This window comes from Citrus sinensis, chromosome 3 (assembly GCF_022201045.2).
Source record: "Citrus sinensis cultivar Valencia sweet orange chromosome 3, DVS_A1.0, whole genome shotgun sequence".
Taxonomy (NCBI): Eukaryota; Viridiplantae; Streptophyta; class Magnoliopsida; order Sapindales; family Rutaceae; genus Citrus; species Citrus sinensis.
The window spans coordinates 42,184,789-42,201,157 of record NC_068558.1 but is presented as its reverse complement, the minus strand read 5'-3'; the positions used below and the strand labels follow the sequence as shown (position 1 = coordinate 42,201,157).

The 16,369-nt window shown below is 34.5% G+C and overlaps 1 protein-coding gene across 1 annotated transcript; it reads right to left on the bottom strand.

Annotated features, from left to right (window-relative positions):
- Window positions 1-2,783: 2,783 nt before the first annotated feature.
- Window positions 2,784-10,757, bottom strand: LOC102606961 (receptor-like serine/threonine-protein kinase ALE2). Its single transcript, XM_006479354.4, has 9 exons — window positions 10,142-10,757; window positions 9,257-9,340; window positions 8,679-8,792; window positions 8,489-8,599; window positions 6,481-6,849; window positions 6,137-6,397; window positions 4,542-4,931; window positions 4,192-4,432; window positions 2,784-3,862 (listed from the first exon to the last, which is right to left on the bottom strand). Exons 1-9 carry the CDS (start codon window positions 10,200-10,202, stop codon window positions 3,151-3,153), a joined length of 2,343 nt encoding a protein of 780 aa, XP_006479417.2. The 5' UTR covers window positions 10,203-10,757; the 3' UTR covers window positions 2,784-3,150.
- Window positions 10,758-16,369: the final 5,612 nt, after the last annotated feature.

Genomic DNA, 16,369 nt, shown 5'->3' with positions numbered 1-16,369 from the left:
CCTTATAAGTCCATTCAAGTTTGAACGGGCCGGGCCTAAGCTTGGTTGAGCGGGCCTGGGCCAGACTTAAATCGAGCGTGAGCTTTCATTAATTTTAAAATAAATTTTTAATGAAGTAAAAAAATATAAATTAAGAATGATTATCCAATCCATAATAAAATAATAGTCCAGTACACAAAATATTTAACAACATAACATAATCAATCATAAATATTGATATAAAAAAACAAACTAATTTAATATTTACAGGCAATCTTCTTCTTCATCCTTCAATTTCTCACTAGTAAAAAGTTCTTCAAGAACTTCACCTAACAAAAAAAAAAATGATAACATAAATAGTAAAGCAAAAACGGTTAATAATTGATTTTATTTAGAAGGAATTAAATAGAAAAATAAAGTATCTTGATTCATTAGAACACCAACAAATTCTCAATTTATGGAAAAAAATACAAATTTTCAGATATCCATATTGTCATTATGATAAATTAAAAACATAAACTTAATTTATTTGTAAATAAATCCACGCAAAATTAAACCATCCTTTTTGCAATTTTCCCCAAATGCACTAATAATAAAAATTAATATCCAACTATTGAGGCAAAAACTAATAGCTAGCATGTTGCTGCAAAAATTAAATCCTAATATAGTAATCCCAACTCACAGAAAAACAATTAAGGATTAAAGAAAAAAATTAAGGAACAATAGAATAAAAAATCATCAATCAACACAACTCACAGGTGTAACAGCAATGACTGGTGATGGGCTGAGGCGACAACGACGGCTAAGAACTGCCCATTATTGGCGAGGTTCGCTGTTACGCCGTTTATTGGGTTCGCGTGGCTACATGCTAGGTTCGAAGTGATTGGACGATTTATCAGTGATGACTAGATGGTGAATCTATGGATGGCTGCAATCTTTGGGTGGGTGTGAGGCATTGACTAGTGAATGTGCATGTCGGCTGTTTTTGTTTAATTTTAGAGAATTTTTCAGTTTTCATTCTTTTTCTTTTTATTTAATTATTTTCATATAAAATTCTCACTAATCCCTTAACTAGACCAATCTATGCAAGCTTTTTATTTGTTGGCCCATGTCCATTAATTTACCATGCAAGCTGGCTTCGTGCCCATGGGCCTAGGTCGTGTCGGCCCGCATTTTTTTGCCAACCTTAACTAATTGTGTAAAAAGTGCTACAAGAGTGGTGCATGTGGGGATTATGGAGTTAGATCCTTTGGAATTTCGGTAGGCCAATACTATTGAGGAAGAGGGCACTATGCCAACCATACACAAACTGGGCAAGAACTATGGTCGTTTTCATGATGAACCCCAAGGCATAGTGAATCCAGTCGATATTGTTCCATTTCTACTAGGCTTAATCTTGTAGTATGAGATGCAAAAGTATCACACAGAGTCATAAGCTCTTGTCTTGCGATAGTATCAGAGCCACGCTTGCTATTTGTCAAATTGTTGTCTCAGTAAGCTTGCCAAGCACTCTGGTGTTGTACTAGGTAAGTCCCTACCCTTTTGCCTAGTAGGGTCACACACCCCAAGCACTTACATCAAGCAGAACAGTGTCTACACACAAGTCCTCTTCCTAGATAAGGATGAGTAGGAAGGGAGTTCACGAGTGAGACTGTGGAAGGTGACCTTTACGCTTTTGCGATGGAGGTGCACACTTGCGAGGCGTACTCTTCTAGCATGAGTACATGCATGGTCATGGTGGTGGGAGATTGTCACAGACCACAATTATGACACCCAATTATACGCATGGTACGCTAATGTCGACTTGGTTGTATTGATTGTGTGAGAAATGCTCCAGAAGAAGGTGCGTGTGGGGGGTATGATGGAGTTAGACCCTTTAGAACTCAAGCAAATTCAATTTGAGGAGCTTGTTACTTGTTGAGGATTTAACATTTAAGAGGGGACTAGGCCAACCCTTTACAAATTAGTTAGGAACCGGAACTGTTCTCTTGATGAGTTTAAGACAAGACGAAATCAGTTGATATTGTACCACTTCCACTAAGTTTACTCTCATGGTATGGGATGTGGGAGTGTCGCATGGGATTGTAACATCTCGTCCTATGACATGGCGTTGGAGCTAGCCCCTATGCCCCACTTGAATCTGTTTGGTTGTTGAATGAAAAAAAAACAGAAAAAAAGAAAAAAGAAAAAATATGTTCAATTATTAAAAAAATTACAAATGTTGTTATAATTATTACTTCTATCATCCAATTGATAGCTTCGGCGAACTTCTTCCATCTAATCTTTTCTCCCCCTAGAGAAACCGAACCATTATTCAAAATCTGATCATTTTGTATGTTGCTTGTTCATAGAACCAAATTCAACTTATCCAAAATTATATTTTTGCTACAATTGTTTACTCAACAGATAAACTAACCAAGAACGATGATAGAATTCAAATATCCATTGAAGTTTAAATCCTTGAAAGTAGAGAGTAGTCGTTTCACAAAATTTACTGCAATGGATTCAAGTTGTCGGGTATAGTTGAAGAGATATTAAATTTTTTATCAGCACTGCAGTAGCAATGCTTTTAATTTAGTCTTCATTTTATAATTTTTTTTCCATCACTACTCTCAATTATTTTCTATCCTAGTATTATTTTGTTGTAATATTTCTGTCTTTAATATTATTCTTTTTTATAAAATTTCTTAATCAAATGTTTTTTATGTGTGGCCCAGCCGGCTTGGCCAAACTTTCTACGAGAAATGCATTTATAATTTATAGAAATAAAGAGTACATAAATTTTTAAACAAAAGGCAAGAGAATAAAATTATAACATGAAATGTATTTCTATTTTGGAATTATATAAAAAAAAGATTGAAATGATTTTCCAGCTGAGCATGAAATTGTTAATCGATACAGCATTGAACCATGAATAATTTTTAGCAGACATACTACATGGTAATGGAGAATGCAGCCCACACCTCCAACTTTTGTATACACTACTAATGAATAAAGACTAGTCAAAATTAGAAGCCAAGGTCATTTAGCCAGAAATCAATTAAAACCCCAGAAATTCTCAAACACCTACACTACACCAATTGACCGCTTTACTCAAAAGCCCTGGCCCTTTTGAACTGTACAATTCACAGGAAAAAGAACGAACAATCAAGAAACAAGCCTTCATGTTCATCATGCCCAATATTCATCATTCCAAATGTGCCTCGGAAGGAGTCCCCCATGTTCACTCATACTCCCTCTTAATCTGTAAAAGTTTGCCTTACTTCGGACTGTTCTCAACGGGCCTGACCTATTTCTATGTCTAGTTGGTAAGGACATCCCATCCCCAGCCAAACTAGAAGCTGAGAACGCTCTGTTTTCTGTCTCTTCAAGTGGACCAGAACTGTGCTCCATTGTTATGAAAGAAGAGGCTTGCCCATAAGTTAAGCGAGGGGTGAGAGCACCGGCATTCCACCAACTGCTATCTGAAGGCACAAGCTCGCCTTTAAAGTCAGAATCTGGAACAGAAGAATCCTTTGGGCTACAGCAGTCCCCACAAGTTTCGTCTGTGTCATTATATATCAACTTCAAGGCCTGCACAACTTCACCCATAAATGGTCGGTGAGTAACCTCGGGGTGAACACACATGGAAGCAATGGCTGCCACCTTAGCCATGTCATCAAAATCATAGCTTCCTGCCAATGAAGGATCCACCAACTGCTCCAAACCTTCTCTAGTTGTCAGTAGTGGCCGTGCCCAAGTCACAAGATTTTCCTGTCCCTGGGGTTGGGACATATCCACAGGTTTTCTTCCAGATAGAAGCTCAAGCAGCACAACCCCATAGCTGTAAACATCACTCTTCACAAGTAAATGCCCAGTCATTGCATATTCTGGGGCAACATACCTGCAGGTCATAAAATAAGCATTCCATTAAAATAAGCAATATGCTGCAAGTTACAGCAACATGTTATTGCCTGTGGTAACAAAAACTGCAGTAACAATAACAAAATGGGTTCAGTGGTTTTATGGCCTAGATAAACCTTTGGGTTTCAAGAAAAATGATAAATCCTACAGATGTCTTTAGGAATATTAACATGGGAATATTGGCGTGTTATCGTGTAGGTAAAAATAAAAGTTGGGAATGATTAATATGACTTATATGATCCAATCGTGTTTAGTTTCAACGGGAAGAAGAGGACATGCTAATTATTTACTCGCTTAAAATTGAAGTACCCGAAAGTTCCCATGACCCGAGTAGAAATATGCTGACTGCCTTCAGTTGCTTCTCTTGCCAACCCAAAATCTGAGACCTTCGGGGTGAAGTCATCTTCTAGCAATACATTACTGGCCTTAAAATCTCTATGAATAACACGAGGATTAGAATCTTCATGAAGATAGGCCAGTCCTCTTGCTGCTCCAAGGGCAATCTTCATTCGTGCTTCCCAGTCAAGAGGTCCTCTATTCTTGTCAACACCTAAACATTAATATTAAACCGACGACTGATTAGCCCAACTATGTTAACAAAGCAATTTCTAGCGGTTAAAAAACAAAAAAAAGTCAAAACCGTAAAGAGGATAACATACCATGCAGGTGTGACTCAACACTGCCATTGTGAACAAGTTCATACACCAAGCAGCGCGTGCGTCCTTCAATGCATATACCGATCAATTTCACGAGATTACGATGATGTAATCTGCTTAGCATCTCTACTTCTGCAATAAATTCACGGTCCCCATTCTGATTATTTCTTGTTAGCAGCTTCACTGCAACTTCAGTTCCATTGTCCATAACACCATGGTAAACACACCCAAAACCTCCTTCCCCCAAAATTCTCTTGGAACTGAATTTCTCTGTTGCCTTCTCAAGATCAGAAAGTGCAAATGTTTTAACAGAGAGGATACAAGTAGCCATGGTGGACATGAGCGACACTGAGGTTGAGCTAGCAATACTACTAGATAAGATAGACCCAATGCCTGCATTACATGTAAGATCCAGTTATCTTCACTCAGTTTATAAAGTACTGATAAATTGGATTGGATTAATGAAATATAAAATGCAACTGAGCCTTGTATCCCAAACTGGATCTTCCAACAAATAAAATTTCTTGTCCTTCCTAAGCTTTGAACCATCAAAGATATTTATAGTGCAACCTCGAAATGATGATAATGGTAGTAATATAATAAATAAAGGAAAAATGGAAAGAGAAGAAAAAACTACTTCAAGCAAAATATTGAGAGAATATTTTAACATTTTAAGTGATATTCGTAATTTAGTTACTTTCCTGGGTACAAGTGTAGGTTAAAATGTTAAAATATTCTCTCAATAATGATAATGGTGCATTATTCATTTTAAAGTTGACATTCTTAAACTATCATTATTCATTCTAAAGTTGACATTCTTAAACTGTGGTAATTCTATTTACTCTAGCATAAAATGTGAAAGGCATCCCCCTAGGTAGCTAAGTAGCATCACTTGTGTGAATTGAGTCAGATTTGAGTTTGGGTTTATTTGAGAACAACAAAAAGGCCTTCTCCAAACAAAAAGGCCTTCTCCAATGTATATCTGGAAAAGAAAACACTGTGGTAATTCTATTTACTCTAGCATAAAATGTGAAAGGCATCCCCCTAGGTAGCTAAGTAGCATCACTTGTGTGAATTGAGTCAGATTTGAGTTTGGGTTTATTTGAGAACAACAAAAAGGCCTTCTCCAAACAAAAAGGCCTTCTCCAATGTATATCTGGAAAAGAAAACACTGAAAAAAAAAATGTTGTGATTCAATTGTACAGCGTGGTAATGTGGGTGCGCCCCTCATTGCAGTTTGGAAAGAGCAGATGATAAAACAATAGGTTTATCACTGCAAGAAGATAATTGACTGCTCACATGACAGTATTGACTTGATTTAGATAAAAGACACCAGGAAAAATGAGAGAAAAGTAATATAATCACACCAGCATAATGCATTAAAAATTATACAGAACTTTCTTGATGTTTTCCAACAGTTAAGCAGGAAGACAATAAAATAGTAAGACGTGACAATACAAACATAATATAGCCAAGCAGAACTAGCAAAGAATCAGTGGCATGATGGAGATCATTCTCACCGTAAAAGTTCTAAGAAGTGCCTCACATTCGATTTCAATGTAAGAGCATCTGAACACCAAAATCAAAGACAGACTTACCGGATCTTTTGTTTATAGATGATGCAAAGGCAGGGCCAACAGCACTTGATGGTTTTCTAGCCTTCCTCCATTTTATAAGGATGGATATTGCTCCAACAAAAACCAGTAAGAGTACAAATGCAGACAAAGCAATGATAGCAATGGTTCTGAAATTCATCCGCTGATTTTTATTTCCAAAGTTTGCAGAGAAAGGGAGAGATCCAACACTAACACTTGGACCACTCTCTGTAGAACTCTCATATGGCGGAGAAGAAGGAATACCTGAAAAAGACTCTCAAGTCACAACCTCATTTACAATTGAAATGGTAAAGCACTGAATTTTAGAGGAGAACTGAAGTTCCTACCTGGATAGCTGATATAAATGACTTCATAAATACCAAATAGAGTCAAATTTAAAGGAACTTTCTTATGCCACAGTCTGTCATATGTCAGAACTGCTGTGGTATTATCAAACTTCTCTCCCAGTGGAACCAAGTTAATATCCACCACTGTCTTTCCTTGATTTTGGCTATCAGCACTGGCACCCATAATTTTCACCTGACTTTGTTGCAAATATGTTCCTGCCGCAATTTCAATCTCCAGCTCATTCATTACAGGAAAAACACTATAGGGCGCTACATCCAAAAGAAGTCTCACTTTCATGGGAAACACACAACCACAAGGTGATCCATAAGGAGTTGCTGTAAGGGGCTCCACACATATTTGATCACATCCTGCCAAATGTTCTATTATCAATACCAGAATATAAAATAATCTTGTCAGGAGATATCTCATTCCATGAAAAACTCAACCTTCATAAAATGCAACACTAAAGTGCAAAGCACCTTAAATTCTTTCAAATGTCGTGCTATAAAGCGCCTTACACTGTTTCAAATCTAATACACATAATGTGAAGCAACTTTAACTCTTTTGTAGCATCCAAGAAAAACAATAATGTTCATCATAAATGCCTTCACTAAATTCTAAATCATTTCAGAACAGTATAGCTTTATAATCAGTCTTTGGCTCTTTGTCAACTTCAAGATACCAAGTTGACAGACAGAAGTGGCAATAATGGGTTTATGCGAGTTTGTGTAAGGTTAAACATCATAAAACTCAAATCCAGAAGAGAAAACACATCAATAAAGAGTTGATCTTATATACACAATGATGCAAAGAGACTTTTAACTCTTTTGTAGCATCCAATAAATCATTTCAGAACAGTATAGATTTATTATTAGTCTTTGGCTCTTTGCCAACTTCAAGATATCAAGTCAATAGACAGAAGTGGCAATACGTATGGGTTTATGCAGAGAGTTTCTGTAAGGTTAAAACATCATAAAACTCAAATCCAGAAGAGAAAATGCATCAATATAGAATTGAACTCACATACACATTACACAAATTGTGACAGCAACCATAATGCATAATAGATTAAAAGAATTGAAAAAAGAAAATGCAAAAGGAATCATTTCTACCATTCACACCATACATGTCCCATGCCAAAATAATTCAATTTTCCTAATCCCATGCACATACTAACATTATTGAAATTCAGAGAACCTAGCAACAATATCCAACTTTGTCAGAGAAGAGTAAATTAGCTAACCCATTCCAAAGGAGCACCATATACAAGAAAACCCACTAGATTAAGTGTGCAGTATGATTCCTTAGCCAAGGGATGGATGACTTTGGCTCAAGAAGGCAAGGTCAAGCAGTTTTGGTGGAAGATGGCCATAACTAAAGAAACGGGAGATTATGTTCCCAAATGGGGTAACTACCAAGAATACATACATATATATATATATATATAGAGAGAGAGAGAGAGAGAGAGAATCCACTGGGAGGCTAATAAGATAGGCAAGGCTTCATTGGTGATGAATCTTACTATGTTTATTTCTTACTTTTCATTTCTTTTTTTTTTAATTTCCAGGAGTTGGTTTGAAGCTTCCCAATAAGTGATGCTTAATATCAAGAAAGAGTGGAGATAACGGAAATCCTGAAGGATAGCTAAAGATATTCCAAGTAAACAAAATCAGGCCTATTGTTTTTGCCCCCACACTAGACACAGAAGCATCATTTGAGTTACTGCTGTTGGGTTCCTCTTAGTTTATATCTCCTTTGCAGTTTGCATGCCCAGCAGGATCCCACTCTTTCTGCACAACCTGCTGGTATAGCATCTATATAATGGCCAAGAATATCAGGTTCAATCTTCTCCTATTCCTATCATTGATTTATGATTTCCTAGATTAATTCGATAATGATGATTTTCAATGAAATCCTCCATCTTTTTCTGGTCATAAAATACAATAGGGGAAGAGAGCCAGAGAGGTGCAACTACTCCCTCAAAAGGAACAACAATCAAAATATTACCAGGTCTTACAGAAGAAGCAGGGGTGACTGCATGAGGTTTTGAATGGTGATGATGGTGACCACCTCGATGACGTCTTGGTAATGGATCAATGCCAGGAGTAGCAATGGAGGCTGACAAAGTGTAGCTAAATTAGTGAAATGAGCTGCAATATGATGGCAGGATGTCGAATATCAGATTGCAGTAAGTTACCTTGATGGATTGGAGATGGTGCAGGTGCCATGTATGGTACAAACGAAGGTGCAACTACATGCATTTGATGCTGTCTCAATTGAGTAAATGACAACCTCATGGAAATTGCCTTTGCTGCCACCAGGACAACAACCATGTCAGTTATCCATAGGTGAAATTATTAAGCCAAGTTACCAAAAGATGTTGAGAGAAACTCAATGAAAGACTACAGTGAAGATGAACAATTTGAATGCTATAATCTTCCTTCGTCTAAGAAAAATGAATTCCACATTTATTTGGAAACTTCAAATTGTCTAATTCCCTTTTCCATATGTCTGTAATATGACAACAACATCAAAAGATTTGATCATCAGAGGCCATCACTTATCTCTATTACGAATATGATTAAGTTGAAGAAAGATTTGATCAGGTGAAACAGGGCACTTCAGAAAGTTTTATTCAAAGTGTATTGTTTTGCATTCCAAAATGTTTGATTAGGAACTAAAAATTCCTCTATCAGAAATGCAATAGACGTAGGAAACATACAGTAAAAGTAAACTTGTACTCACTCAGTAATTTGTAATAATTCGCAACCTTACCGTGCTCGACTAAAACTTCTCTGGTTGATAACAGCCGATTCGATTGTACAGAAGGAGACAAGTTTAAATGGAATAGTGGATGCCCTAAAAAACAAACCAAATATATAAGTTAGTTTCCTTAAATGCATCATTTTTAGGAAACATTATAATAGACGAGACCATGCATCTTACATTAAAAATGAGCCACATAATGAGTGCATGGAAATCAAACAAAATTCTTGTGAAGGCAATTTAAAAGCGTTTCAATGACTCTTTGCTTTGCAGCTCATGTATCAGAAAAGAAAATTAAATTAATGTGCAGATGACCGGACTGAATACTTAGGGACTCAACACTACACCAAAGGTTTCCCCACTCAGATAGAAAATGACAAAGAAGAAATCGGGGATTCATAGTTTTGAGAATGTGTTTCAAGCCCACAATCAGTTCATTGGCTAAAACATGCATCCCATAGCCTAAACATCTAGAAACCTCCAAAAGCCTTGCCATAACAAAGCCACACTACTTATCCATGCTAGAAGTCTAAACTAAGCTTTACTAGGTTACCAATAACACCTGCAGGCTGCAGTCACGCATATCAAGCAAACCACAGTGTTTTCGCGCCCGGTGTTATTCAAACACAAGATATCTGGTTCCCAGTTCATCCCAATTTCTGCCCATAACACTGGGTCACCGATTCGCATTAATGAAACAATATCCTAGAGAATAAAGAAACACCTGAATCCAACTTATTTGAGTTCAACCGTACAGAACGCCAGCTGAGTCACGCTTGCTTTTTTGATAAAAGACAAAACGATACATTAAAAAATCAAAACTTTCACTTTAATTTCTTTTCCGCAAAACTTAGCCAACCGAAAAAAAAAATTAAAAAAAAAAACGGATGATACCTAAACAAGCGGAAATAAAGCTCAGGACGAAGTGAAGAAGAAGCAAAATCAAAGCAGGCATCTTCTCTCTTCAAACCAAACTCCAAACAAAACATTGTCAGTAGCCAACACATTCCAGCTCAACCACCTCGTCGGAGGCTCCTGGCAGCTTTCTAGGGTTCCGGCGAAGCAGTCGCGTCCTCCAAACCTCTCCATCGCACTCCGCCGCCACCATAAAAACCTCCATCGCTAAAAACGAGGGCAGCAAATCATGAGCTCAGCTCAAAGACAAAACCCTAGGAAAGAGAAACCATAACACAATGCAGGTGGATAATAGTAATAGATTCACAGATCCGTGAAACGCGGTAAAGATCTAGGAACGCAAAATTTACAAAACACGTAATATTTCTTTTCAACGTGTTTTTGTTTTTAAAAAAAGAAGAAGGAAGAAGCTGTGAGAGGCTTTGGAGAGAGAAAGCTCGTGACCGGAGTGATCTAGAGAGAGAGAGAGAGAGGGGAAAAATGCAAAAAGATCTCGAAACTGTTAATGGAGTCGTTTTGGATTTAGATTTTTAAAGAGAGTAGGAGAGTTTGGTGAAAGCAAAACGAGTGAGAGTGAGGGATTGAAAGTGCGTAGGTGTTTTTCAGCTACAAGCTTATATTATTATTATTATTGTTGCTGCAGCACATCACATTAATGATGGCTGTCTGGTCCCCACGCTTCGTTTGAGCGCGTGGTGGGGACGCCTTTCCAGCGAAACGACAAACCGGGGGGGTGCGTTTGCTTGTGCCACCGTCTTTTGGAGAAACCGTTTCTGTTTTTTGGATTCGGAATTTTAGAAAAAGGCCAAAAGTAAACTGGAAAAGAAGCAAAAAGAAGAGAATGGAAAGAAGAAAAGGATTGCGTTTTTGACTTATATGAAAGCAAGCCCCCTGAATCTGAGTTAGTAGTCAAACTTTATCATGTGAAACCCGGATTGAAAAGATTAGTTCATATTTTATTCACAATAAATATTTTATTAACATTAAATATTCATTAACCGCTTTTAATGATTTGTTTACTTTTGTATTAAAATGGATGATGTCTGTTTATTCATTGCCAGTGCGAGTGCTGATGCTGAATTTAAAATTAATATCTTTCTTTAATGTATTTTATTATTTTATCATCTTTCATTTTTTTTAAATATTTTTCCTCTCATTCTATGGTGTGTTTATTTGAATGTTTAGAGAATGAAAATAAAAAAAATGAGAAATATAATTTCAAAATAAAAATAAAATATCTGAGTCCCACATAATGAGTGTTGGGAATGAGAATTCTCATTTTCTGAACTAACTTTTATATTTTTCTAATTTTTTTTCATATTTTCTAAATTACACTCGTTCAAATCATAATTAATTTTATTATTTTAAATGTTATTATTATTATTACTAAATTTTATTATCTTTATTATTTTAGTTATTATTAATATTATCATTATTAACATTTTTTATTATCATTATTAATTAATATCATTTTTATAATAATATTTATACATGTATCTAATTAATAAAAATTACATTATTTAATACTTTTAGTATTTTGGTAAATTGATTCTCATTTTTATTTTTCATTCTCATTTATTTTGCCAAGTAAACACATCAATGTCATTCCAACACATTCTCATTCTCATTTATTTTTGTCAAGTAAACATTAGAATCTCATTCACATTCTAGCTCATTTTTATTTCTGTCTCATTTACATTCCACCCAATTCTCATTCAATGAAGTAAACGCATCACTAGTGTATTGTCCCTAACTCCCATTTTTTTTCTGTCCTCTTTTTTTTTTTAAAGGAGGGATGAAGAGATGGTGATAAACAAAGATAAAATGAGAGAATAAATAAGAATTTCAAGGCCGTTTCTGACTTGAGAGTGGAAAGGAACTTGGAAATAAATTAAGATAGAAAGTGAACCTAAAATAAAATGAGATAAGAGAATGCGTTTGTTGTTATAAATAAACAAGAAATTAAGAGACCAAACTAGAAAATAGATTATGGTGAGATTATTATCCATAAATTTTTGGGATAAGTTACCAAAATAAATATCATGATTTTCAAGCCGACGAAGATTAATTATACAATAGCCGCTAGTTTACTATTTTGTAAAGGCACCTGCCCCAATTTAAATGTAGCCATTACCGGTTAATTTATTCTTCTTATACATAAAATACTTTGAAATATTTTTAATTTGTTTATAACTCGTGTAAATTTTTTAAACATACATACATACATTTTATAGGAGTAGTTTTCTGGTCAGAGATTTTAAAGTGCGGGAAAGTCCAAAAAAAATTTTAAAACCACACGGCTTTAAAGGCTTATAGTTTTAAGCTTTTAAAATCATACTGTTTTAAAGGTTTCCCGCACTTTCCCGTACTTTAAAATTCATGATTGAAATATTTCTCCATTTTATAGATATATATTATATATATATGTATGTATGTATGTACGTATGTATATGTATTAGTTTTTTACTACTTAATAATATAAAATAATTAAAGGTGAAGTTATTTTAACTTGACAATTTTCTCGCTAAATCATTTATTTTAATTAAGTTTTTGTTATCAAAATAATTATTGACAAAATCACATAATTAACCCAATTTTTTCTTTTCTCTTTCAATTCCTCAAATTCAACGTTGGCTCCTTCAAATGTTTACTTTTAACTGTGAATAAACATTGATACCTGGTTGTCAATTTTTCAGAATCGATTTCATTATGGGCTTCGCCGATTAAGAAGAATGAAACCGAAAATTCAAAAAATGAATATCACTTACTGGTCATGAAAGCTATAAAAATTTATTTTACTTCTAAGTTTGGAAAAGAAAAGCTAACAATACAATAACGGTGTATATCCCAAGATACTTATGTGACACATAATTTTAGTTATCAACTTCTTCTAAATCAAATTAGCCCCTCTGCAGTATTTTTATACTGATTCTCGTCCCTTTAAAAATTAAACATCTTATTTTTATTTATCATTTTTCTTTTTTTTGCAAACCATCCATCAGACGAATTTCATCACAATAAAACAGGGTAATTTTTAAAAACTTACCCTGAAGTTTGGGCTTGTTGCAAGTAGATGGCAAGAATCTATTTATTTATAAAAAACCCCCTACCGTCAGTTAATTTTAACATTGACCGTTAATTGACTGTGCAAAGACAATATTGCCCTTAACAATGGTTTGTAGACTGACATAACTAAAAAAAAACTAAAATTGTTGGCGCGAAAAAGCACAAATCCTATTTTTTGACAATTTTATCATTGTCAATTCCAAAGATTTACAATATCATAAGTAAAGATTATGACTATTTTATTTTCAAGTTTTTAATTTTATCTTTCTTGTAGGAACTTTAAGGAAATATTAATAATTTAAAGAGGATTTTTAAGTTTTTAATTTTATCTTTTTTGTAGGAACTTTAAGAAAATATCAATAATTTAAAGAGGGTAAAATAGCCAACAATTTTAGTTTTTTTTTTAGTTATTTCCGTCTACAAACTATTGTTAAGGGTAATATTGTCTTTACACAGTCAACTAACGGTCAATGTTAAAATTAACTGACGGTAGGAAATTTTTTACAAATAAATAAATTCTCGCTATCTATTTGCAACAAGCTCAAATCTCAAGAAAAGTTTTTTAAAATTACCCCAATAAAACATTGCTCGGAATCACAATAGTTCAGGATCGATTCTCTAAGAAAACCAACAAATCTACTTCTTACATCTTCAGCGAGGGTTGTATCAAATTTACAAGAATCACATGCTTATTAAATTAAAAAAAAAAAAAATTGGAGGCAAATGGCTAGCTTCGATACCTGTGTGATGATGTGGATCTGCGCTTGAGTATCTTCAATGATCCAGAAAATAAGATTAAAATTAAAATAAAAAAAAAAAAAGAGAGAGAGAGACATGAATAAAAATAAGATATTTTGGAGGATCATCATTTGATTTAGAAGAAGTTTACGAGTGAGATGATGTGGATGTGCCGCATAAGTAGCACGTCATCTGGTATGTATTTTGGAATTGGGATTTGACTTTTGAGATGTGCAGCATTATTGTTGACTAACATACAAATTCTTGTGCCAATTTGAGAATTATAATAGAAACAAATAAACAAAGTTCATAATTTACTGAAAAATAAAAGAACCATTAACCAAAAGAATGAAAGTGAAAGGTCAATTTACATAATGTGATAGAAAAATATAATAGAATATGAATATAAATTGGAGGGGTAAAATAATCAATCTTGAGAATCAGGGTTTGATTTCTACCTCCTTTAAAAATTAATCTCTTATTCTCCATTCTCATTTTAGGTGTGCTCCACGATTCTAATTTTGATTCTTACCTCTAATTTAAGAAATAAACATTGTCAAAAATTTAAATTCCAAATCTAGGAAGTGAAATGCATCATTAGTGTATAAAAAACTATAAAGAATCCAACTCGTGACTTTTTCGCTACAGCAACCTTGTGCTTTGCCGGACTTGGAGGACGAAGCAGTAGCTTTCATTCTCTGGGTTGAGCTTGGCCCAATTCCTTGATTTGTTTGAAGCCCAAGCTATGTCTCTGTTGAACAGTTGGCTTAAACGTGCCAGTGCCCATCTATCGGATCCCAGGGCCTGACCTTAATGCCTATGAAATATGATAACAACACTTGCTCCAAGAAGGCAACAAAATTCGGGCAGCAAAGCACCGAAGCTTTAGTCTTAAAATAACAGATCCATTTGCATACGAAGCTGTAGTTTGTACTTCGTAGACGCGGTGGACTTGACAAGGAAATTGCTCGGTTGTTGAGACATTATTGGGTGAGAAAGGTGATGTGATTGAGCATGATGATGAAGCTTTATTGGCAGACAAAACTAATTGACTCTGATTTTGTCCCATCATCATGTGTTCTGTATAAGTTGGCATTTTATATTTGGTATGCGGCGCTCTCTTCCTCGTTTTAATGGTCGACCCTCTACCCTCGATCCGTAACGTATGATTTATTATTCATGAACTGTATAATATTGTGTAAAATTTGAGTTGCTAAATAATAATAATAATAATTTGAGTATGTGGCAAAAGGTTAGAGATTTTGTGGAGATTTATTGGAGCATTTTACGGAATAAGGCTACGGGATGAATATACTCCATTTTATTTTTAACCACAAAACATGTTTAATAATAATAATAATAATAATACTTATTTAATGAATGAATTCCACTTAAACGTTAATTAGGCAAAATTTTTTATTAGTTAATATTTTTTTTATTAGCGGGATTCAAGTGAGGCATGAGAGTGTATTGCTGCTATTAGGGATGGCAATGGGCACCGCCCGCAGCGGGTTTGCCATTACCAAACCCAAACCCGCACAAAATTTAAATTACCAAACCCGCAATGGTATCCGGCGGATTTTTTGCGGGTTTCCGTATTTAAAATCACAAATATTTAATATATAAATTTATAATAATAACCTCAAGTTCCATATAACATATTCAATTTTATATTTAAACAATGTAAATGAAAAATTAAAATTTCCACATTAATTCAACACAAATTCTCAAATTTAAGTATAAATTATACAAATCTATTTAAAAAACACAAACTAATATCTAAAAATAATAATTACATTTCATATTATCATTTAAAACAAGATCAAAGAGAATATATTTATTTTATTCACCACCATAAGCACCCATCTAACACAATGCCTAAAATAATAATTAAGATTAATATTTTCAAATACTAATTCGAAGGGAAATGCCTTTAGTTTTCTTTAGGTTATGACTTTAGAATAAGAGATGAGCCATATACACACATACACAACTTTGAGCCTTTTACTATTTGGTAATTTGATTAATTACATTATTTTCTTTATATATTTTTATATTTAAATTAAATTAAAAATATTTGAAAAAAATTATTGCGGGTTTGGTGGATATCCATGCGGGTATCCACCGGATATAAGGTTAATACCAAACCCACCCGCATCCATATGCGGGTTTTAATTTATAATACTAAACCCGCCCGCAACGGATAAAATTACCCGCAACGGACGGGTTTTGGCGGGTGGGTTTGGGCAGGTTTGCGGGTTTGCGGGTACAATTGCCATCCCTAACTGCTATAGATGTGAAAAGATATCAAATTGAAAATAATGGACGAAAACTTCAGCATTTGAAGATTTGAAATAAACATAAAGTAAATATAACTAATTGAAGAACTCTCATTTTGGTTTC